Genomic DNA, 26,438 nt, shown 5'->3' with positions numbered 1-26,438 from the left:
CAAGCTTAATCTTGAATCAGCAGGTAAAAAATGCTGAACAGAGGAGAGTCTGCTGACAGAGCTCGCGATAGGCCTATAGCTACAGTAGGCCTAATGTTTTCAGCTTTTAAGCTGCTAAAAGGTCAAAAATTACACGGTGTACCTTCAAAATTTAGATTGGGGCAAGTTGTCACAAGTTTTATTTTGTCAAATTCATTAGGATTTCTGTTAGCCAAAGCGTTTGACATTTTTGCTTGACTGATTAATTTTTTGGCCCTGAAAAGCCATTTAACAGTTTATAATAATATATACATATAGTATAAACACGAATATGCTGTGGATTTTTCTCAAAGTCTTAAAGGCACAATATGTAATGTTCGCCGCTAGAGGTCGCTTATTCAAAACAAAGGCGTAGCTTGATGACGCTGCAAATGACCGTGGAATCATGGGAGTTGTAGTCTTGACTCTTCACCTCCACAGCCGATGGAAAGGAATACAACGGACTCGGGCAGAAATCATGTTCATGAATGAACGAAAGTAGGGTTGGGCAATAAATCGATTTTAACTCGAATGTGTAGTTTACGTCGATTTGTTTGAATGAAAATCAGTTTTCTCTTTAACATCCGCCGACGCTCCCCTCTGGCCTCCCGTAGTTCCGAATGGGCTCAGCACTCCCCCCCCCCCCCGCGCGTTTGCCATCTTACATCATACAGTGTCATTCGTAATTGGTTCGGGTTTTCGGCGTCAGTCGCAGAACAAACAATACCCCGCTGGAAAGTGTGTTTGAAGTCTGAATGCAATTCTCAGCTCGGAGCAGTAATAGACAGCGCAGCGGGAGCTCACACACGGGCCGATCTCGATCACGTGACTCTGTTACTACACGGCGCTGGAAGAAAAAGCGTTTAAATTCATCACTGAATTAACAACATCACTACTGCGAGATCTAGTGGAAGCGTTCGGCGCAGAATTCACAGATATCAGATCAAACAGAGCTGATGTGGAAACCAGGAGAAACAATGAGACAACATGAGCGAAGATCAGAGGTTTCAGTCACAAATTACCAACATTCACCATGATTTACTGTAGTAACACCACATGGATTTAATGTTGTTGTCATTATTCATCTCAGGGTTCATAGCAATTCAAGCACTTTAAGGGTTTTCAGGAGCTTCACACTTTTTCCAGAACTTCAAAGCTCTAAACATTATCAAATTTTAATGTATTTTTTAATACGACTTTTTTTTAAACTAAAACTTTAAAGGGGTATTGTGGAAGAAATAGTTATAACAAATAATTCCCTTAATAATCACTGATGCTGATTTTTTTTTTTAGGCCACATCGCCCAGCCCCAAGCGAAAGTATCAAAGTGTTATTAACGTTATGGTGGTATGAAGCAGGACGCCCCGAGAGCCCTTGGGAGCGAATGCTAATGAGAGACCTGCGCGAAACACCGGTCTCTGAGCTTTTATTATGATTATGCTGCAGTCAGCCGATTCCGATATTTTCGTTGCATATGTGAGGTAATAGTGCCGTTTTACATGGTTAAATACTAAATAAATTTGAGTGTGTTGAATGTTATGTTATAACATTACTAGAATATCATATCTGGAAATCGAGGGTAGCGTGGACATGATGTCAATGACAGGCGACGCAAGGACACGGTCCGTAACACTGGTTAATAGCTGATTTCTCTGGATTTAAATAAGAAATACACAGGTCAACTAAATATATAACACTGTGTGGCGAGCAGCGAGGCCGAGGGACCGTGAGGGCGGGACGAGGCGGCGCTCATCAGAGAGGATGAGCGCCAGCTGCGAGCCGCAGCGATCTCGGCCCTTGCGGAGGAGTGAGGGAGTATAAAGGAGGAGTGACGACAGTGAGGGACGAGAGAGGACCAGGCCTGGATTTTATGTTATGTTTTATTTTGTGTTCGCTGCAGTCGTCCGTGAGGGGCTGCAGCTTTTTATTTTCACTTTGTGTTTATTTGTGTTTGTGTGTAGGCGGCAGTCGGCCGTGAGGGGCTGCCGCCGCCATATTTATTTTGTCTTTATTTTGATTAAATATTTTGAATGTCCGCCGGTTCCCGCCTCCTTCTTCCCGTACGAACAACGTTTACTACACACTGTTCTAGTGGTTTTTGGAAATTTCACTCTAAAAATCTTACATATTGTGCCTTTAATACACAGCAGGTAGCCACTTTGACAACTTACCCCACATAGTGTTACAACAAGCACTAGTCTGCAAGGTTTGTGCCTATGCAGAAATTAACTTTCAACAATAATCTCACGCTGACAAATAGCCACTGGAGTAAAAAGTGTGTCAACTAGCCCCGGTCACCTCTATAAAGGAAAACATATTTGTTTTTCTAGTTATGCCTTGTAATTTGGTTGAAAGGTTCAGTCTCATTTGATGATTTTTTTCTGCTTGGCAGAATTATCTAAAGTGAGAAATTTAATTTCCAATTAATATTCTCTATCCTAACATACAATGTTCTTTTGATACATATTTTAGCAAATAGAGTTGGTACATTTATGTAGATTTATGGAATAAATGTATCTTGGAAACATTGCCGTTAAATTAAACCGCGTCACCCACAGTTAATTTTCACAGAAATTACGTCTTGGCAGATTTGACACATTCTGTAATTTAAGTGCTTAGAAATACTTGCATTAAGGCTGAAGCCCAATATCAATGTTCAATATTCACTTTCGGCTGCGTGTAGTCTGTAGTCTAAATCTGAAGTCCTTACGCTCAATAGAAACAAAGGTGTGTTTATGAGTTGAAATGGTATTTCAGACATTCTGAGAGAACTTTTGAAGCAGCTGATACTTTTCACAGGTTTGTCATCTGATAGCTATTTTGATAAGTCTAAAAAAAGCTTATTTGTGACTGCAATGATGTGCATTACACACAGAAAGCAGCTTCCTAAAAGGCAAAGAGGAAAGACAGTAAAAGGTGGGAGAGGGCACATGGTTAGTATCTCCTTTCCTTTTTTAAAACAAGCACCATAATTCTGAAGCACAAATGAAAATAACCTGAAGTAGTCCATCCCTCTTATCTTTCTTTGAAACAGTACCAAATAAAAGAAAAAACAAAAAAGTACATGATGGGGTAAAGAACCCAAAGCACCATAACCCTCCCCTTTAAAGTGACGTTTTATGATTATTAAAACAAAAAACAAACAAGCAACTACATGGGATATTTATTAGAGTGGTTAAATCCACTTTAATTTAGGAAATAACGGTTATTAATCCCCATGGAGGGGAGTTATCATCACTTTCCAGAGAAACCCCATATTTGGACACGAGGGCAAACACCAACAGGTTTTTTTATATTGGAACGTCGTCATCCTGATTGTCAAGTGTTTTCCCGTTCGCTGAGACAAAGAAATTCCCAATGCTACAACATTTTCCAGCCGTGTGCTGCTGAAACGTTTGCACAGTTATTGGCTGAGTAGAACACTTTGAGGTTATATACGTTCTGAAATAAACGGCTGTTGTCTGATTGCTTTTAGAGAGGCCTGCAGAAGAGCCCAACTGATTTTCTAGTCTGCTAATGCTGAAATATAAATGGCACAATCTTCACCAGTAGGCTTCAGTTTCCAGACGGCCCTCGATGCCTCCCTGCAGAGATGCACAGTTGTGTAGCGGCAGGAACATAAATAAGCTGCCGCCAGTAATTAAAAGTGCAATACGTAATTGCTGAAGCCAGCAGGCCGGTTATGGTATGCAACTACACAGTTCTATGCGATTTCTACGGTGACAACCAGGGTCCAGAATTAACGTTTTGCCAATTTCATGGAAACAAATATTTAATTCTGGTCATAAAACTGTATTTTGTTGTACTTTAGAACATCTCAATTATAATTCAATTATTTAGCTGGTTTTCCCGCATATTATTGACAAACAGCACCGCCATCCCAGTTAAACTTCAGATTTTTTTCACAGCGAAGTCAAAACAGATACCGAGGACAGAATGTCACTCTTAAGACATGTAATATGTATAGTTGTGAGTTACGACTAATCGGCCAAAAACTGATTTTTAAGTTAGTGAGGTGAAGTATGTTTTTATTATTTTTTTGCTTTTAATTGAGATATTTTAGTGGTGATGCCTCAAGTAGCATGCAACACTTTGGATGATAAAACCTTTACTGGAGAAGTTACGTCTTGTTTAACACTTTTGATGTGTACGATCACACCGGTGTGATTAGAACATTCAGTGCATCATATAGACTATAGAAATTGGCGACTTATTCATATCGGACACATTGCGTAGGTATTAGGTAACTATAAAATTTGGCAGCGGCTATTTACCATTCTCTATAGCAATTAGATTCTATTTACACTAAGTGAAAATAACATTTTTGAAATTGATAGATGCTATTTACACTAAGTGAAAATAGCAGCATTACTTAGCGATCTGCCATTTACACGAGTTAGATTATATTTATACTTATAAATAGTGGCAGATACTATTTGCACCTCAGTGTTGTTGTACATTAAACAGTATGCAATAATAACAGTGTAAATGATTATATTTGTTAAAATTATTAAATTAATGCCGCCTTATCCAGTTGTTAAGTCTGACGTCACGCGGCAGCGCTTCCGGGTCCAAACGCTCCGTCTCATACCACAAGAAAAACAACAAACGGTGCTAAAATACACACACAATGTGGTGTAATACTACAAAAAAAATATAATCATAACCTTTATCTCCATACCAAATTTCCAAATGGCCAGACAGTGATTAATCTTTTATGAATCGTAAAAATATTAATGTCTGCGACGCTGTGAGCACAGATACTGTTGTGTAGACTGTAAGTTTTTAAATTGTCTGATATTTTATATGAATAAATAGCGCTCATAAACGGCTGTCGATGGCATTCTCAAGTGAAACGAGTTAAGGCTTGGACCCAGAAACGGCGTTCCTTAAGTCACGACTTAACAAGCGAATTGGGACAATAAAGCCCTCCCCTAAACATAAACACACATTAGACACTTTATTTCCACTTTTTCAAATATTTTCTTAATTTTTATAGAAAATAAAAGCTTTTCCGATCTGATATGTGATGAGAAAAGGGATTGGAGCGAGTTCGGCAAAAGGCGGATTCGAACCTCAGGTCGATTTATGTCAAAACTATCTGCCGCGTGCTTTACCTCTATACTACTGCTGCTGTACACAAACCAGTGTCTTCCATCCTTTTGTCTGGTCCAACCAGATGTCAGTGGGCGAAGTTAGTGCAAACCGCATTTGCCAACAAGGCGGGCTATTTGCACTTAGTGTAAATAGACACTCCAATAAAATTTACTCTATTCTTCTCCTACTTCACCAGCCACTTATTTTCATGTATTTCAGGAGAAGTGGATGAATTGACTAGTTGTAAATCCGACAGATACGATTCTCTGAATTATGGTGCAAACTAACATGGTGGCGCCCATTGCACGTTATAGATCAGCTAACATGATCATTACAAAGCTTTATAATAACAATAAGGCGATACATTCTAAAATAATGGAACTCACGCGGGGGGTTCAGCTAGTATATTTTAAACTTGCGTGTGAAAGGGTTAAACACCATCACTACAGCAATATATATATTCCGAAATACATAATTTCTGTTGCACTGCATTCATACTGTTGTTTTTTTTAGCATTTCAGTCTTTTTTAAGATTACGTATGAAGTTAAAATAACTTTTAGAATAATGTTATTTAAACGTAAAAACCTTTAAAACATTTTTAAAACCACGTCTTAGGACCCCTTATATTCTATACAATTTTATTGCGCTTCATCTAGAGCTGTTTATTTATTTATTTTTAAATGAGAATTTTATGTAAACTGACAAAAAACGTTCAAAATCAGCCTAATTATCTAATAAACTAGTCGATTTTGAAAATATGTAGTTTTACACATCACCTTACTATGTTGCGGTTCTTAACAACTACCCAGTAACTTTGTTTTATTTACTTGGCAAAGCCGCTGGTACGCATTTGGTGGAAGGCGAGTGTTAATTCTGGACCCTGGTGACAAATGTACAAAAGTTCAAATGCAATTTCAGCAATGCTGGACTGCACGTACATAAAGAAATAAGTTAAGAAGTGAGAGAGAATATGCTTCCCAACACACTTTCCCTGGAGAGGCTGAGGCAGTGAACATTTAGTATGATACTGACCTCTTATATCCTGCAAAGAAGACTTCCTGAAAGAAGGAAAACTGAGAGACGAAATTCACTATCCAAGTATGGGATATGGCAGGGTGATATGTCGCATGAAGTTTTTTTCATGAAGTGAACATGTTTCATCAACAGTTCAAACGCAGCGCCTCCCCGACCTGCTGCGCGTAGGAGAACGGTTTGAATGAAAAGACTATTGAGGCGTCACATGTAGGAGGGAGGTGGAAGGAGGGAATGTTGGGTTAACAGTCTTTATAACCTCCGCATTCACTTTGGTCATCCACGACTTGGCCATATTCCTCGATCACAGTTAACGCACAAACTGTTTGGCTTTATTTTCGTAACCCCACATTTCTCCTTCGGCTTCCCTCCGTGCTCCACGTCGAAGGGAAGATTCTCACTCGTCATCCAGCACCTCTGTCTTGATGTCACTGGTGGCTCCGCCCTGCCTCGCCAGAGCCAGGATGCTGTGATTGACAGCAGCCATCTCCACTGCCAAAGCTATGGGGTCCTGGTGTTCGTTTGGGCCAGTGTTGTCGTCCTATAAGGGAGTAGAGAACCAGAGATTGGTCTGAAGCCCTCTTGCCCCGCAAACCTGTTTGAATGGAATTGTTCATACAAACCACAATATCGGTAACATATCGGTTACTGGCCAATATAGAAATTAAACACTAATAATTTAATAAAACTGTTGAATGTAATCTTTAGCAAATCTCAAAATGATTATATTTTTTATACTGTACAATATAAAGTTTCAAATGCATCAATAATTACTAGCCAGTATTGGCCATTTTAATTAAATTAAAAAGTAAAGAACTTTGCCATTCTGGCAAAAACATGTTGGGATGGTTGATTTATAGGGGTCTAACGATACACTCGTGTCACGATTTGATATAAATCATGATGCTGAACTCAAGATACGATACTTATCGCATTATTATTATTATTATTATTACTATTATTGTATTATTATCATCAGGTCCCACAAATATTCCCCCATTGCATCATTATACATTATATTCAACATTATATATAGTAGTTTAATGTAGTAATGACTTGAGTAATGACTTTCAATGCAGATATTCGTTGGATCTCTTGACAAGCCATGCACGCGCCTCTCCCACTATTAATGCACTATACATTTAAGAATAAATCTTATAAAACGCTTTGAATAATGATACTATTAAAACTAAATGTGATCTAGTAATATAAATGATGTTTACAATTTCACTTTCACTTAAAAAGACTATTCCCAAACTGTAAATGGTTAGTTCTTCCAAAAATTTTAATTCTGCATTTACTCACTCATGTTGTTTTTGAGCATCATGCAAGCATTTGAACGTCCATGTTTACTACAGTATGCGTGTCGTTGTAAATCTGTTTATCATATAAAGCCATTGTGTCTCTTCAGAAGACTTGGATTTAGATTAGACCACACAATATATTATTTTTATGATGCCTTCCAACCGTCTCTGCCGCCTCCTTCCAGGCCTGGTCTCTCCAGTTTGTGTCCCGGTATGTAAATAATGATAGGTAGTAAAGGACCGGGTGATTACCCACCGCAATTATTAGCTTTTCCTCCATTTTAGACCGTTTTAGTGTTTCTCCGTTTTAGTGTTTTAAACGAGCGCTATTGGCTAGCGTCTGCTCTAGGATATTTGCATAGGGTGATCTGATTGGATGACTCCTGCGTTGGCGCTTGAAAAGTTGAGAAATCTTCAACTTTTGCCGCTTGCAACACGAGTGAAGCGACGCAACGGAACCCACAATTCAGTTCGTCAACGCATGACGTCACCCATTCAAAGTAAACGAGAAGCGTTGACGCCGACGCCCCATGTGAATGCGGCATTAGTAATCTCTCATGTTTCATAAAAAAATCTTAATTTGTCTTTGGAAGTTGAATGAAATCATGATGACAGAATTTATATTTTTCGGTGAATTATACCTTATAAATACTGTAAGCTGAGTCTTGGATAAAACTCTATATTGCGAATCATATCGTTTACATCAATGATATATATCGTTGCATTTTAATATTACGATATCTCGATATAACAATGTATCGTTACACCCCTATTGATTTATATTTAAAAAAATCCCTTACCATTCCCAAAACTTGGTCAGCAGCTACTTGCTCACCATAGTCATTTCCATCGATCTCATCGCTGTTGGAATGACCTCCCGGGCTTTGGACATCAATCCCATGACTCTCCAGGATTGCTGCTTCTTAGAAAAAAACAGACCTTGCCATAACATATCTGAGCCCATTTGGATGTACCCAACATGATGGAACGGAGTTTTCTGAAAGGCATTTTTCTGTAAATTCAATATTTCTGATGAATGCACATTTTGAATGAGACAGCTGCAGCACGGTGATAACAATGCAATGGAAATAATAACATTGTCCATATTCAAAATGCATTGCTGCGTGTAATTCGAGCTTTGTCTGTCCCCAGAGGGCTTCAACATTACCTATGTTGGCTCTTCTCTTAATTTCCTTCCGTCTGTTGGCAAACCAGTTGTAAACTTTCAGAGACGTGACCCTCTCAAGATCTGAAAGCTTCTTCCCTTAATCAAATCACAGCAGAGCTCATCAATAATGTCTGGGGCCACGATAACAGGCATTTACACATGCATTCATCTTCTTTATGGGGGTTGTGTTTAAATATCCTACCTGGTTTTTGAATAACTGCATTGCAGGCGTTAGCAATTTCCTCTCGTTTGGCTTCATCAGGGTACTGGTTGTCATTGAAATAACTTGAACAAAAATACAAGACAACAAAGGCAGATAACATGAAATCATCATGCAATTCACACATTTTATAGCATATAATATAAGCTTGAATTATGTCTTTATTCAACCTAGATTAGATAACCTACTTTTAGATTTAGGTTGACTGTTTTATGTTGGTCACAATACCAACATTTCAGTAGTCAATACCAATAACAGTGATATTTTATTTAAAGAGTTAATTATTAATAAAATGGCATGTAGCCTATCTCTCAATTGAGAACATTTCTTCAAGTAATTATTTAAATCAATTCAATAATAAAAATAAATTAAAAGATAACTATAATAAGATTCAAAGTTAATTAACCTTAGTTAATGCATATATTTTAACATTTCAAAATGTATAAATTAACATTAGTTAACTATAAACAAACAAATAAACAATAGTGTATATAAATTTTTTTTTAATTACATTTGATTGTTGTACAAAATGTTCATTGTTTAATCCTATTACTCAACTAATGGAACCCTATTGTAATGTTAAAAAATGGTAACATTACAATAGGGTTCCATTAGTTGAGTAAGGGATAATTGTAGGGTGAATTCAGGGAGAGTGGGACACTTTTTCCAAGTCATCTAAATGCAAAAAGGTGTCCCACTCACCCTGAATTCACCCTACATCCAGCCGGTTGTTATCGCAGAATAAACCCTGACAAGAGTGATCAGAAATCTTGCGTCACGCCGAAGGGGTTTATTCTGCGATAACAACCAGCTGGATGTACATTATCCTGCTTATTACACGGCTACTTGTCTCAAGTAAATTAGACACAAAATATTGTCTAAAGTTTAAACATTTTATTAGCTCTTACACAAAGTTTCCGTGAAGAAAAGCAGTTCCAAACTGCTATAAGCCTTTATTTATTGCTGAAAAGATTTGTTTTTACCATATAGGTTGAAATTAATGTTGAAAGGGTTAGTTCACCCAAAAATGAAAATTAGCCCATGATTTACTCACCCTCAAGTCATCCGAGGTGTATATGACATTCTTCTTTCAGACGAATAAAATCGGAGTTCTATTAAAAAAGTCCTGGCTAATCCAAGCGTTATAATAGCAGTAGTGTAGCTCTGTTTTTTAAGTCCATAAAAAAAATTCAGCTGTCCGTCAAATAAAGTGCTCCACACGGCTCTGGGGGGGTTAATAAAGGCCTTCTGAAGCAAATTGATGCGTTTGTGCAAGAAAAATATCCATATTTAAAACTTTATAAAGTAAAGTTTCGGACGTGAAACCCTTGAAGTCTTCCATTTAGGGATGAAACGGTATGGAAATTTAACATCACGATTATAGTGACCCAAATTATCACGGTTATCAATATTATCACGGTTTTGTTCAAATGAGATGAAAGTGTTCAAAAAGAACAGATGCACACACTTAAAACATTTCAACAAGTTTTATATTTGAAATAAACAAACAACAAATAAATCAAGCAGCTCTATGCACTTTTTTAAGCTAGATTCTATTCTGTGGGATTTCCTTCCTTATAATGGCCGTCGTCAATAGCAACGCATAAATAATAATAATTTGTCGTAAATATAATCTCTAATGTTATCTCTGTAAATATATTCAAGCAATATTCTCATCAGTGTTCAGCAATGATGCATTTAAATCTAGCATATTTTTGTGTAAGAGCCCAAACAGTATCCTTGTGAAATAATGCATATCCATATTTCCATATGATTTGACAGTTTATTTTATTAAATATCAAAAGGTGTGTATCATACCTGACACCTAGATGAACACTTTACAGTCAGTTTTATGACTCTCATTCCCTTCAAATGCTATTGAAGTCAGAAACGTGTATAACGTTACGTTACCAATGTTGTATGTAACTTTACAGACGGTCCCTAAATTCGCCAGCATTATGCCAGTCATATCAGATGCGCTGTGGTTCCTTTGTTTGTTTGAAACCATTTTCGCTGCTGAAATAGAACAAAAACAGTCAACCTCTGTATGATGAATGAATCTCCTGCGTACATCGCACGTTTATCTCCGCTTTGAGAGATTTCAGCGAGAGCGGCGCGCGCTCTGAACAAAACGTCGCTTTCATAAACTCAATAGAAACACGTGTGAGTGGTTATAATGCGCAACGCGATTATAACAGGTGGCTTTTGAGAAGACTATAATAAGTTCAACAGCCAGAGTGGCCATAGTGTGCAGCCGAAATAACGTTACACCCGCAAATGGCGGTTGTTAATGTCAAGCCCTGATTATCCCTTAAATGTCACCCTAGTCTTGATTTAATTTGTTCGTTCGCTTCACGTTATTATTTCCCAGACGTAGTTTTGGTATTGAGGTCAAAGTCCACTTGCCTTGCGTTCGTAGTTTTGAAGTGTTCCCCCTATTACAGCGACTTTCTTCTGGCATGTTCTGCAGACAGGGTGAACATCTTCGATTAAGTTTCCCTCAGGACTTTTGTAAACGCCAAAATATGACCACACCTCAGATTGGGTCCTTTTAGAAGTCTGAAAAATCTCCCAGCGCTGTCCCTGCCATCTGCCATTTCTTCTCATTCAAAAGACAGCGGTGCGCTGCGCCAGACTGACACTGACTGGACAAGATTTACCGCGAGTTTTCACAATCGTGATAATCACACGCGGTTTTAATGATAATTAAATTTTATACGATATTACTAACCGTCACTAAATTGTATCGTGGTTTATCGTGAAACCGGTAATCGTTTCATCCCTACTTCCATTGTAACCTGTGGTGGTTAAGTGTTTTTCAGTCACAAGATGGCCCAGACAGTCAACGACAGCGGAGTGAAACGTTAAGCAAGTAGTACCGGTCAAGATAACTCGTAGTACCCGGATGAGCGGTGTGTTATTCACTTTGGCGGTTGTTATCTGGGAATAACAAATCGATTGACCAATCAGAATCAAGTATTCCACAGAACCGTGTAATAATGTTAGTTAATGCATTGACTGAAATTAACAATGAGCTAATTCATTTGTTACCATGTTTATTAATCTTTGTTAACATGATTTAATGGTAAAGACATCATTGTGAGTTCCTGTTAGCTCAGGTCCATCAAATAATGTCAATCAATAGATCTTTTCATTTTTGAGTATATTAGAGCATGTTGAAATTAACATTAACAGATTAATAAATGCTTTAGAATGATTTTTCATTGTTAGTTCATTAATTAATGTTCAAATGGAACCTTATTGTAAAGTGCCACCTAATAAAACCTACAGAAATGTACGACCCGCAGTAACCTGTCCTGACCATTCACACAATTTACCACATCCTCTCACCTCTCCATCACCGCCAGACACTCTTTCCTCCAGGTGAAGCGGCTTCCACGCCGCAGACGGAAGCTGCCCTGGGTGCTGCTAATGGGAGGGGGTGTTTGACGCCACTCCACAATGTCCTCCAGGGCCATCGGGGTGGGCCGCATCGCTAGTGTTGCACCTGGGACACAAACATGACACGTCATATCAGATGAAGTGTCATAAGGGAAACAGTCTGTGTGCTTCTGAGGACAGACTTTCTGGTAGACTAAAGCCTGTTCACTGTGTCCGGAAGCAAATGATAATGAGAAACTGGTGTTCTGGTGTTTGGGTCATGATCTATTCACAGAATGTCTGATATCTTCCCTCAGATCAGCCTGAATGAAACTGACAGAGCACAAGATCACAATAATTATTCATGTTATGGCTGTTAAACAATATATGGCTGATATGACATATGTTGGTTAAATACATTCAAAATAAAACTAAACAAACTCAATAATTCTAAAAATAAATAAATAATTTTGAATGTTTCAAGTGAATTTAGGCATCACAACATTATAATGTATGGTATGGAAAATGGATATTCATTTAGATTGCAAAAGATTAAATTTGACTATTAATTCAATTAGTGTTTTAATGATTATTTTTAGGTGACCATTAGATGATGGCTATAAGCTTGTTTCGGCTACAGAATTTCTTTCACAATTGCGAGTATTCATGTCGAAATTCTGACTTTATAAATGAACTGAATTATAAAGTTAGAATTGTGTGATATGTTCCTAGAATTATTGGTTATTTCAACCAATAATATCTTTTGATTTTAGGGGAATGTTTAGAGTTAAAGTTAAAATGAATGATAGAAATGTTAGAAAGATATTGGACATCCTACAAGGGTAAATGACATTGGTGTTGGTATTACCAGGAGTAGTTTTCTCTAGCTGGTACCAGCGGTAGAAGGCTCTTTTCTTCTGCTCACTGAGGTCTGATCCCTGCTGGAGCAGCCAATGAGAGATCCGGCTCTGACTGATACCTGCAGAGAAAGACACACAGCACATAAGGGCAAAATCTGACTTGCATATGTCTCTCTAAGGCCAGACATGACAAATCCCACGTCCTTGATAAAACGCAGCCATGCGATACAGCTGACATTTCTTTCATAACAAAATATCATGGTGTGATTTTAATTGCTCTCTTTTTTATTACACAAAATAACTAGGAAAATGTTAATCACAGTATAAATCACAATATATTAATTTTTTCAATTTGGAAAACAAAAAGCCAAAGCACACTAACCTGTAACTTGGGCAACTACTGCCTGTGATATTCGCCGATTCCCCAAGAATGCTTTAATCTCTTCTTTAATTATAGCACTGTCCATTCTACAACAACAGAGAGAGAAACACACACACTGAGACTAAAAAAAATGGCATCAAATGAAAAACTGCAATGCTATTTTAGGTAACATTCTTTAAATAACTATTTATCACAACAAAAATGTCCCTACTGCATATCTTTAAAGTCACCATGAACTTCGTCACTTATGGAATATTTAATCGTAATCTTTAATCATAATAACTTCTCCCACTTGCAGGGACATATCTTCTCTGATGATGCATTTACTGGCGCAGGGGCAACCTGTCACTCACATGAGATCACAGCAATAGCAAACCACAATGATCTAATGATCCAATTAATTCCTGATAGACATGATAAAGTCACACTCTACATTTTTTTCTTGTTCAAGAAGCTGTTTTCATTCATATATACGTCACAATACAGAAGAAAAGAATATCACCACTTCTGTTTCAAGTCAAGTCACCTTCATTTATATAGGGCTTTTCACAACACAGACTGCTTCAAAGCAGCTTTACAGAGTTATAATAGGAAATTCATTTTGTTTTAGATGAAAACCTTTTTCAAAAAGTTTTTGATTGATTAATTTCTGTTGTAAAAACTGATTAGTTATTTAATTTGGCGCCATGTAAACAACACCATCCTCAACTAAAACAGAAAACCCCCAATGCGTTCTGGACCCCATCCGCACGGCAACAGCACCTGGTGGCCGGATAACGAAACCATGATATAGGTTTGAAATAGTTTTGAAACTATACCACCACCATCCCCGCGCAAACCCCAAAAAAGTAGAGTCCGTGAAAACGGTGACGGCATGTGCGCAAGCATTACGTGTTTAGCCAATCCGCACACGCGTTTGACTAGGGGAAGGGAAGGAAAGGAGGCCTTCACAGGGGAGAGTCTAGTTGACAGGGTCTCTGCCGACACTTTATGGCTGCGTTGTGGTCGTGTCTAGGAGCAGGTCCACCATCTGATCTGGTTTCGGTAGACTACAGTAAATATCGGGATAAACAGAGAGACTGACATTAGCGTAGATGCCATTCTTTTTATGTTGTAAAGAGTACATCAGGTGTTATGGGAAGTGTTCCCGGTTCCAGCAGACCTAGTTAATGCAGCCTAACAATCAATAATAGAAATTGATAATGTTCTATGTGTATGCCAAAGTATAGAGATGTGTTTTTAGTCTAGATTTAAACTGACAGAGTGTGTCTGCTTCCCGAACAATGCTAGGAAGACTGTTCCAAAGTTTAGGTGCTAAATAGGAAAAGGATCGACCGCAAACAGTTGATTTTGATATTCTAGGTATTATCAACTCGGCAGAATTTTGAGACCGCAATAGACGTGATGGAGTATAATATATTTAGATATATTTTTAAGATGGAAAAATGCGGTTTTACAGATGCTAGAAACGTGGCTTTCAAATGGAAGATTGGTATCAAAGAGCACACCCAGGTTCCTAACTGACAACGAGGACTTGACAGAGCAGTCATCAAGTGTTAGACAGTATTCTATGTTACTACATGCAGAGGTTTTTGGTCCAATAATTCAAAAATCTTTTTTTTCAGAATTAAGTTGTAGGAAATTACTAGTCATCCAATTTTTTATATCAGCTATGCATTCCGTCAATCTTGTGAATTGGTAAGTTTCATCAGGGCCCGAAGAGATGCGAGCTGAGTATCGTCAGCATAACAATGAAAACTAACGCCATGCTTCCTAATGATATCTCCCAAGGGTAGCATGTACAGGGTGAAAAGCAACGGTCCTAGCACTGAGCCCTGTGGTACTCCATACTGAACTTGTGATCGGTGTGACATCTCTTCATTTACTGCTACAAACTGATAACGGTCAGATGAGTATGATTTAAACCATGCCAATGCAATTCCACTAATGCCAACATAATTTTTGAGTCTATTCAAAAGAAAGTTGTGTTCGATAGTTTCGAATGCAGCGCTAAGATCGAGTAACAGAGATACAGTAACAGTAATAGAGAGATACAACCACAAAATCATATGATAAGAGCAAATCATTTGTAACTCTAATGAGAGCAGTCTCAGTACTGTGATACGGTCTAAATCCTGACTGGAAATCTTCACAGATACTATTTATTTCTAGAAAGGAGCATAGTTGTGAAGACACTGCCTTTTCTAGTATTTTTGACAGAAAGGGTAGATTTGAGATTGGCCTGTAATTGACTAATTCTGTAGGATCAAGTTGCGTTTTTTTAATAAGTGGTTTAATAATAGCCAGCTTATGGTCTAATGACAAAGATGAATGAATGATATTAAGAAGTGGATCTATGATCTCTGGCAGCATCTCTTTCAGTAGCTTAGTCGGTATAGGGTCGAGCATACATGTTGTTGATTTAGATGATTTAATGAGTTTAGCCAATTCTTCTTCTCCTGTAGCAGTGAATGAATTGACTTTTTTCTCAGTGACACTACAATGTACTGTCTGATGCGATACTGTAGTAGATGGTTGTATAGGTATAATTTTCTTCCTAAGATTATCAATCTTGCACGTAAAGAAGTTAATAAAGTCATTACTGCTGTGCTGTTTGAAAACGTTAGAAGTTGAAGCTTTATTTCTTGTTAATTTAGCCAATGTATCAAATAAGTACCTAGGGTTGTGTTTGTTTTCTTCTAAGAGAGTCAAAAAATAAGCAGATCTAGCAGTTTTACAGCCTTTCTGTTTGCAATCAAGCTCTCTTTCCACAAAATGTGAAAAACCTTCAGTTTTATTTTCTTCCAACTGGGCTCCATTTTTCTGGCTGCTCTCTTGAGGGCCCGAGTGTGCTCGTTGTACCACGACGTTGGACTATTTTCTTTAATCTTCTTTAAGCACAGATGAGCAACTGTGTCTAAAGTGCTGGAAAATATAGAGCCAATACTTTCTGTTGCAACATCGAGTTCTTCTAGGCTATCTGGGATGCTGATGAGATGGAACTGATGAGGAAGATTATTTACAAAGCAATCTTTAGTGGCAGCAGTGATAGTCCTGCCATATTTGAAATGAGGGGACGGCTTTGCAGCCTACGCTAAATTAGAGTTTAGAATGTCTCTAAATGCCAATCCTAATTAGTCTTTGTCATTGTCTACATGGATATTAAAAATCACTAACAATTAAGACTTTATCTGCAGCCAGTACTAACAACAAACTCTGATAGAAAATCTGAAAATTCTTTGGTAAAGTCTGTATTGTGCCCTGGTGGCCTGTATACAGTAGCCAACACAACTGTCAAACGGGATTTATCATTTGCACTACATAACGTTAAGAAAATCACCAAAACTTCAAAAGAATTATATTTGAAACTAGACTTCTGAGTAATACTGAAGATATTATTATAAATTACAGCAACACCTCCCCCTTTGCCTTTCAGATTAAAACAATAACCTTGGAGTGGACTCATTTAAAGTAATGTAATCATCAGGTTTTATCCATGTTTTTGTCAAACACAACATGTCAAGGTTATGATCTGTAATCATATCGTTAATAATAAGTGTTTTTGAGGAAAGGGATCGAATATTCAGCAACCCAAGCTTTATCATTTGTTCATCTGTATTATATATGTTTTTTATTTGTTAAACATCAATAACATTTTTACCCTTAAATGGTTTTGAGAGTTTTTAATATTTACTAATTTGGGGAACAGACACAGTTTCTATGTGATAATATCTAGGTGAGAGAGTCTCTATGTGTTGGGATTTATCTGACTTCGATGACGTGAGACAGCTGGCAGACGGTCGGTTAAAGGATTAGTTCCTTTAACCGCCCACGCCAAATTAAAATGTTCTGAGATTTTACTCACCCCAAACATTCTAGGATTTTTCTCCACATCATAGACTTCAATGGCAACCAAAATGTTGAAGGTTCAAATCAATACAGTTTCAAAGCACTTCGAAGGGATTCAGAGCTCTGCGCGATCCCAGACAAGGAATAGGGCCTTATCTAACGAAATGGTCGGTCATAAAAAAAAACGCTAGACGTAGGCAGAAGTACCGCCCCATGTTTACAAAGCGCACATGCAAAGACTAATACAAACGTCCTTTAGCAAAAAAAGGTAAAACAATGATGTCGGACGATTTTGTAAGTTGAAGATGGAGTGTTTTTGGTAAAGGGCATTTGTATTAGTCCTCGCACGTTCTCTTGGGGCGGTACTTCCACCTACTTCAAGCGTGACCTTTCCGACGTGATTACCGTAAAACTTCAAATAATAGCCCGGGCTTCTATTTACCCAAATCACCGAACTGCACCGGCTTGTATTTGAAACAGGCGTCTATAAGAGACAGGCCTTTAATTTAGTGTTGAGATGTTCAAGCATGACGGTAGGAGGTTACCACATTATATTACGTTTTATTTATAATTAATTCGAATGTGTTTAACAAATCATTTAATGTAAGAAATGTCTTAGATTATTGGCAGCACAAAAAAGGAAAGATGTGACAGCAATGGGCAGAACAATATAAGTTACCGCTAAAATCCATTGAGCGTATGAACTTGTTGCCCGAAACACATCAACAAGAAAGAATGAAGGCTACCCTGTAAAACAACTGCAATCATGTGATAGAAAATTACTCTATTCATCACTATCATCATCCCCGCGATTCTCAATTACAAGTTCATGGGCGAATTCCTCCTCCTCGTTGCTGTCCTCCACTTCTCCAGCCTCCGCTAACTCTGCCTGCCTTGCTCGCACTAGATCCGGCCCAGATGCGCACGGCTCTCCCTCTTTGAAACAATGGATAAGGTGATCCTCGCTTCCATCAGAAGCTACTGTCAGGCCACATACCTAAGGATAACATCCCGAAGTTAATGAAATAGATCTTGCACGTCTGCGCGCAAGCATTAAAGGAATTTTTCAGCCGCTCCGTATCCAGCTTTACCCACGCTTGAAATTTGACAACTGTCAGCTTAAATGTCAAATTATACTTTTCTCCATGGTGGTATTGAGAGAATTAAGAAAAACTGAAGACTGAAAGTTCGTTAACCTCTTTATTTTGCCATAGTGATGAGTCGTTCATGAACGGTTCCGTCTGTCACGTGAAATCTAATCAAAACATAGAACAGACGATCTGACGGGTTTGAGAAGATCAAATACAGCCCGATACTAAAAAACAGACCAGGCCTCTATTTGAGACCGGCCTTTATTTACCCAAACCTGTCGTCACACCAGGCGTTTAAAAGAGACAGGCGTCTATTTGGGACTCGGCTATTATTTGAAGTTTTACGGTACGCAATCCGTGGCGAGCCACAGAGCAGCGCAAGATGAGCAATTTAGGTTAAAAAGTATACATATAAATTTTTTTTGAAAATGGCTGATTGTTTTGCTAGATAAGACACCATTCCTCGTCTGGGATCATGCAGAGCCTCTGAAGCTCTTCGAAGTGCTTTGAAACTGCATTGATTTGGACCTTCAACATTTTGGTTGCCATTGAAGTCTATTATGTATAGAAAAATCCTGGAAATATAAGTGAAAATAAAAAAAATTCTTAGCGATAGATGATATTTACACTAACGGCCGTTTCACACCGCAAGCGTGAGCAGTGTGTGAGCTTCACGTCAGCGTAACTACACCGTCACTGCAGTTGTGCGAGAGTATTCGTCACAACAGCGGCTCCAAAGCTATATATAATGCTCACTTATATCATATTAGTAAGTATTTCTTTATTAAAACTAGCCAATATTTGTTTTTAGAAGTTGGTCATTTATAAGCTTTATAGTCTTGAAAGTTTGTTAACATGGGGAGGTATAGGCTACAACATTCGCATGTAAATGGTAAACGACAAACACAACTAAGAAAACAGCTCCGATCATGTAGTTTCAGTCATGCTTCGATATGTTTACAAGACAGCAAACTTTGCGGACAAAAAAAAAAAAGCACACTCTGGGTTTGATTTGGGTAATGTTAGTGCTAGAGCCTATAGGCTACCTGTCTGTGCATTACATAAACTAAAAGAAAGTTTATCATATCTTCTGGCTAGTTTACTCTTTTTTTATAATCATAACCATACTTTAACCCAAACTGAATAATTAAAACAAGTTTAAATGGGTAAATCTTCTACAAATATTTTTTATTCTTCATTTTCTTTTCTGACATACTCCAGTTCTTGTTAAAACACACTACATGTGCTTCTTGTGTGCATTTTGAGCATGTTTTGTGTGAAATCATTTCTTTTGTCTATCAAAAGTGTGCTTTCACTTTAATTGAGCGTCAGCAGAGCAGAATAGCTTCACTTCTGCTCACGCGACGCTCCTGCTTGTTGCTCAAGCGCTGCTCCTGCTGCCGGTTTGAATGCACTCATTGCTTAACATGCACGCCGAAAACAATTTCTGTGGACCGTATTGCATCGGTTTAAATCATGTCTTCATATACCTTGTTAAAATAAAACCGAAAGCAAGATAAGATCGTCAGTCTTCCTTTTATATAAAATGATGACCAAGTGTGAGCGAATAACATCGCCACGGACCAATGATAGTACAAAGGTGTTACTTTCCGAAAAAGTTTGCTTTGGCAAGCGGTTTCGAACTCCCAAGTTTTGGCCTGATTTTGTTCGAAATTACGACACAGTCCATTCTTTGATTCTTTGAAGTATATCGGGGCCTTAAGAGTCATCTGTTCATAATTCAGACTACACTGCTTTTTTATATATATTATTTTGCTCCATTCAGTTTTTCACATTCACACATTCAAAGGAGAATACAAAGAACAATTTTCTTTTTAAACAAAACCATTTCTGAAAAAGAAGAAGTTTATGACCCATCCGGAGAGTTTCCCACTGACCTCATGAGCTCCTCGACCTTGTCGTCGATGTCCATTTCCTCATCGGGGTGCTCGAACGCGAAGGCCCTCGAGGAGGTGTTGTTAACAGCAAAGCGAGGCGGGGAGAGCTTCCCGTTGGGCATAGGGGCGAGGCCGTCCCGTCCGTTTTGGACCATGGGTGCTACTAGAGGCATTGGGGTGGGGACCGTCGGGGGCGGGGAGGTGTCATAGCTGTTGCTAGGAGATGGTGAGAGGCCATTGCCACGGTAGCTGGTCTGCGTGGCCGTAGAGGTCGTCGAAGAAGAGGCTGCGAGGTTGTTAGTGGAGGTAGTGCAGGAGTTGGAAGAGGTGGTGGTGTTGCTGCTGTTGCCGTGGTTGACTTCGGCCGGCCCGCTTCCGCCATGGGCGTGCCGGTGGCCGAACTTCTCCACGTGCTCACGGTCCAGCCGGTCGAGGGTGTCCAGGGCGTGCAAGATCTCTTGCTTGGTCATGCCACTACGACGTAGCCGCTGCAGCAAGTCAATCTGCTCAATGGTAAAACGAGGCTCATCTGTATAATGGGACATTCTGCCAAGAGAAAGAGAAAGCTGCTGCATTAGAGAATTGATGTCGGAGGAAATCCTTAAACCCATGCTGATAAAACACGACACATGGCTGTGTAGTGTATAAAAGTCACAATAACATAGCCTAGACTAAAAAAAACCCCAATGCTTTAGTCTAAGAAATGCAGCGGAGGAGGTGTAGCAGGGGCCGCATGCGCATGAGCTCTAACTAAAGCGTTATTTTTCCAAGAAAATGTCAAAGTCACCACACCTTTATCGACCAATCATTGCAACAGAAGTGCGGAGCCTGTCTGAGGTCAAGGCAAAGACACTGCATGCATTACCACAGAATTTTTAATAGACTTTAAACAGCAGAAAGCTGGGACACGTGAGGAGGGGGAAGGAGGTTAACTTTAGGGAAAACTGCCAAGAAAAATTCCATCTGAGGCGGCCAACCTACTTTCAGTGAAGAAGCTGAGGATGAGTCTCCGTACAGGCATTTGTCTGAGAATAGTTCTCTCAATGCCAGGCTGACACTTGCCCACACACACACACGCTTTACTGAATTGATATCCCGTAACACATTGTATTTCAATTCATTTGGTCAATGCCTGAGTTTTGAAAGGAAGCTACAACTTATGACGCTGCAAATGCAAAACTCGTGCCAATGCAATATGCATTCCATATGGCACGGAGTAATGCAATCAAGAAAACAGGAAAACGGTGAGGCTCCTTTTAACAAAATGAAGATTTCAACTTCCCTGCGACATGTTCTTCAGGAATAAATTCTGCTGATGAGCGAGTGCGACTGTCTCCTGGTGTTTACGCTGCATAAAATGAATAAAAAAAGATTTCTGCTCACCCAAGCACCCTTAAAAAGCTTCAAAAGGTTCAATTATCCAGAGGCATCGGATACAGAAAATCAGCAAAAACAACAATAAATCCGTACAGGAGTTGTTGAGGATTCGTTCAGTATCAGATCAGTCTGTAATTTGTATGCATTTAAGAACATTAGTACACATTAACCCTGTATCAAACAAGCGTTTAGCGGTAGAAGCCGGACAACGTCAAACAAAGTCACAAAACAACATTGTCCTCATATGTGTGCACCACATATATATTTTCAGGATGACTAAATCTTTCTTATATAGGAACATCCCACATGCAAAGGTGTCACCTTAGACATCAAATCTGGTTTTGAATAATCACCTCCAAGCTAGCCGATAAACCACAATGATAGAGGAATTCAGAATCACCCATTATGGAGACATGGGTCCAACCACAGACACGCACAACCGTTTCTACTCAGATTAAACTGTCACTTGATGACAAACCAACTCAGTTAACTGGCCTGCTCACATGCAGTTGTGTAGGAGTAAGACAAATAAATGTTTAATAATGCAAAATGCATCACAACAATAGCAATGTAAGATGCAATCTTGCTATATCAAGCATTAAATGCAAGGCTACTGGTGTGCATGCAATTTTAATACCGTTTAATGCTCTGAGGAGTTTTAGAGTTTAGGTTGCTCATTGTTTCTTTTATTTGCATATTCATGGTCTCATCTGACACATGCATGGCAGCATCTATAGATTACAGCTATGGAACTATACACGGAGGCAGCAGTTTTCAGGAAACTCATCTGTTCTGCAGCAGCTGAAAATCAAAGTTGATTTTGTCCATATGCCCTGGTTCTCTTCATCAGCACGCACGGCATCCAAAATAGTCTGAATCTTGCTTTACTTCTATTCTCCACAATTTTAAACACTTTTTACAGCCCATTTGTTTGATATGTAACTTGCGGTGATCTTTAAAATATCAGTTTACCTCTTTTGGCAGCTGGTAATTATTAGACGTTCATGCCCACTGATCAATGAAAATACAGCCCATCCAGAGACCCATCTTCTGAAGTACTTGATGCACACTGTGGTTCTACAATTAAAACTGTATTTATAAACATATCGAATATGATACGCATATACAGAAACACTGGACTTAATGCTACACAAACAAGATGAATATTCAAGTCACACAAAACTTGAACTGCATGCCATTTGAGGTGCCATTCAAAGTTTTTCATTTTCATTTGAAGCTATTGACACATTTAAAAAAAATAAAAATAATAATAAATCAAACAAAACAAAAAGATTTAAAGCACTGGATGTAATTATAATCCATAAACATAATGTTTTTGTCAAGTGGACTTATAAGGAAAGCTTATAATGTGCACTATTAACCCCTATTCTCTGCTCCTAATAAGCCTACTAAGCAAATTAAACCTCATATAAAAGCATTAACTGAATTCAGTCATGCTCAAACTAACTCTTTTATTTTATAAACTTTACCCCACATTATTTCCATTGTGGGGACAAACTGGGCACTCTGAAAATGTAATTGTATGAAGAATTAGAAAACTCTTTATAATGTTTGTTATATTTGTATTGTTTGCATACTTGTTGCAGTTGTATATCTGTAATATTCTGTGCCACACACGTTAACTTCTAATTGAATTCAGCTGATTGTCCCTAATTGGTAATTTACTAAAAAAAAGGGTGAATGTTTGTTGTAATGTGAGCACTGAAGAAAGCAACGTGCTGAAACATCTGCTCATGCTTGTTTAGCTTTTAATTCACATGCACCATGTAGTTTATCATTTTATTGTGTTATTTTTTTTGCTAGACTTTTTTAGTCTGGACTTGATTTAGTGTGGTTTTTGCAATTTTCTTGCTTGTTTGTAATTATTCTCTACTCTAGGCTCTACGCACCTGAAGCAAAAGGATTTTTTACCCATTTAAAATTCAATTTGTTTTTGTTCATTTTACATTGAGAAAATTAAATGACATGGCATAGAAAAGAGGGGTCTAACAAGCTTGCGGCAGAAAGTCCAGAAAGACGCTCAGACAGAGAAAATGCAAACTGTCCTAAGGTTAGACATAAGAACAGGTTTGATGGGCCATGGTAGGACTAGAGGAACATCCAGACTTACTGTGGTTATTGTTAAATGAATGCTGAAAAGTGTATACTAAAACCGTAATCCATATAGCTTGATCAGCAGTTTTTGTAGTTTGTTAGGTTGGTAAATCAAAAAATAATCTTAATTTATGTAATGCAATGTGAAGCTTACAATGAAAAGGAAAAAAGCTGGGATACACACATCTTGTTCTACTTCAAAAATCCACTCTGTATTAATAATGACTGCAAGTATATTAAGCAATTTAACTTTGAGACAAAAATAACATAATTGTACGTGTTTTATCATGGATTAATTGTATATTGCATACACTATAAAACTATTTATATACGGAATCTTGGACAACTTCGAATGTGTGTGAGCTTCTTAAGAGTGCCACTTCATTTCCTTCACTAAAAAAAATCACTGCAACTAAAAATACACTAAAATGTGCCATACGTCACCTCAACCCAATATACACCCTATTCGCAAATGATAAGATGCTGGCAACACCTTATTAAAACATAATAATAATAATAATAATAAGAAGAAGAAGAAGAAGAAGAAGAAGAAGAAGAAGAAGAAGAATACCGCCCATAATGATAATAATATAGAAATATACGATACATGAATAAATAATAAATGAAATGAGGTAAGCATAGACACAACACACCAATGTCAACACAGTGTCAGTTGTTGCACAGTTGCAAGCATTTCTTTTCTAAACCCCTATCCCACCACAGAATGAGAGCAGATGTGACTTCGCATGCTTTGCGAACCAACAGTCGAACCGAGCTCTTTTACCCCCGGGTGTCATTTGCACGTCAACGCATGTTTCATGTCTCCAGACAGATTTAACAAATGACGCCTTTCTTATAATTTGGCATCTCAGACTTACCTGATTGTGCGCGTGCGGGGCCTCCGTGCACCACAGCATTTATTCAACTCAACTGACAGTGTTTCCGTCCCTTTTAATCCCCGTCGCCAGACATGAACCAGCAAAATAGGACGATGTCCGACTCTCCCGCTACCTTTCCCTAATTTGATTTCATTTCAAAGCATAAACTGATTCGCCTTTGTCTGACTGACAGAAGCCATATTGATATTAACAGAACTGCTGCGGTGGTTTCATGGGACTTGTAGTTTATCTCGGCGGGCAGGAAAGTGACACTCAATGGGAGTTCGCCGAGCACCGGACTACAAATCCAGTGGAATATGGTACAGTTTCATCCTCGATCATTTTTCACCAACTGCTGCAGGAACAAAAATGTTATTTCTGACTTTTTATTCGTTGAAGACATGACGAAAGAAAGTGGGATTTACTGCTTATATTTTTCCAATTTTATTTTTTGAAATATGATTTTAGGAAACTGGTAATCATGAGGCGTACATATATATTTTTTAAAATATGTATCCTATGGAGTCTAAATATTTGTTCCACGTAGTAATTTTATTATTATTTTATATATAGAAACGCTCACTTAATCAGATATTTATGGATTTCTGTCTGGGAAAAACAACAACTAAAAGATAAAAAAGCGATGTTTGATTATACTTGATGAAATCTAACTTATTTTAACACCTGCAAAAGGGATCGCGCGCGCGTGTGTGTGTGTTTGTGTCTGCGTGTGTTTATTTATTTATTTTATTTTTATTTTTTATTTTTTTACATCCTGGCGCCCTCTAGTGGACATTTACCGCAATCGCAATGAGTTCTTACAACAGTATCATTCACCAAAATACCAAAGCTGCCCCACTTATTGTTAGCACTGTAAAATAATAATGCATGAGATATTTTCGAACACTACAGATGTAAAATCTCAACAACTGAAGTCACATGGTGTTAAAACTATGGAACTATGATAAACTATGGTAACTTTCTGTAAGTGATATACACCATATATGATATTGTACATTGAGTTTGCATTAGGCTGACAGAATTCACAAAATTCACTGAACTTAGTATTTGAAATCAATATAAGAAAACCCTTATTTGTGTAACTGGACTTTATGATACTTAGTTCAGTAAATTTTGTGAATTCTGTCGGCCTAATGCAAACTCAATGTACAATATCACATTTTTGTACTGTTGGGGAAACGAGTGACTACAATTAATACATTAAGCCAATAATCAATTATACACTGAACAAAATTATCAACACAACACTTTTGATTTTGCCCCCATTTTTCATGATCTGAACTCAAAGATCTAAGACTTTTTCTATGTACACAAAAGGCTTATTTCGCTCAAATATTGTTCACAAATCTGTCTAAATCTGTGTTAGTGGCACTTGTCAACGTTGTGGATGGAGTGGCCCATGGTGGCGGCGGGGTTATGGTATGGGCAGGCGTATGTTAGGGACAACTGTTAGGGGATAACGGTTTAGGACCCAAGAGCAGTTGTGAAGAATGAAGGGTCAGGAGTGCAATTAATTAAAGAAAAATTCACTGAAGAATAGTTTGCAGTTTCATCAGCAGAAGCCAGCTTCAAGACTCACAAGGAGTTCGTAGGCCGCGCCCTCTCTACCAATCTTTTTTTATTTTTATATTCTTTTCAAGGTCTAGACACGTCATTACTGCAAGTGGAATGATTCTGATTGGCTAAGAGAAAATAGATAGTCATGGTAAATTTCCACACATTGTCAGTTAATCAGATTCACGTGTC

The 26,438-nt window shown here is 38.1% G+C and overlaps 1 protein-coding gene across 6 annotated transcripts; it reads right to left on the bottom strand.

Annotated features, from left to right (window-relative positions):
- Window positions 1-1,971: 1,971 nt before the first annotated feature.
- On the bottom strand, window positions 1,972-24,889 carry hmbox1a (homeobox containing 1a). Of its 6 annotated transcripts, none has more exons than XM_079833510.1 (9): window positions 24,672-24,889; window positions 20,302-20,847; window positions 13,464-13,549; window positions 13,090-13,200; window positions 12,192-12,348; window positions 8,823-8,905; window positions 8,621-8,716; window positions 8,253-8,368; window positions 1,972-6,689 (listed from the first exon to the last, which is right to left on the bottom strand). In XM_079833510.1, exons 2-9 carry the CDS (start codon window positions 20,844-20,846, stop codon window positions 6,546-6,548), a joined length of 1,338 nt encoding a protein of 445 aa, XP_079689636.1. In that variant the 5' UTR covers window position 20,847; window positions 24,672-24,889; the 3' UTR covers window positions 1,972-6,545. The 6 variants fall into 6 exon arrangements, with proteins under 6 accessions (XP_079689636.1, XP_079689634.1, XP_079689635.1 ...); XM_079833508.1 differs by having other exon boundaries at window positions 8,253-8,374; window positions 24,672-24,799; XM_079833509.1 differs by having other exon boundaries at window positions 8,253-8,371; window positions 24,672-24,799.
- Between the last annotated feature and the right edge of the window lie 1,549 nt (window positions 24,890-26,438).

This window comes from Gobio gobio (genome assembly GCF_949357685.1).
Source record: "Gobio gobio genome assembly, chromosome: 13".
In the NCBI taxonomy this organism is placed as follows: Eukaryota; Metazoa; Chordata; class Actinopteri; order Cypriniformes; family Gobionidae; genus Gobio; species Gobio gobio.
This window is presented reverse-complemented; position numbering and strand designations above follow the sequence as displayed.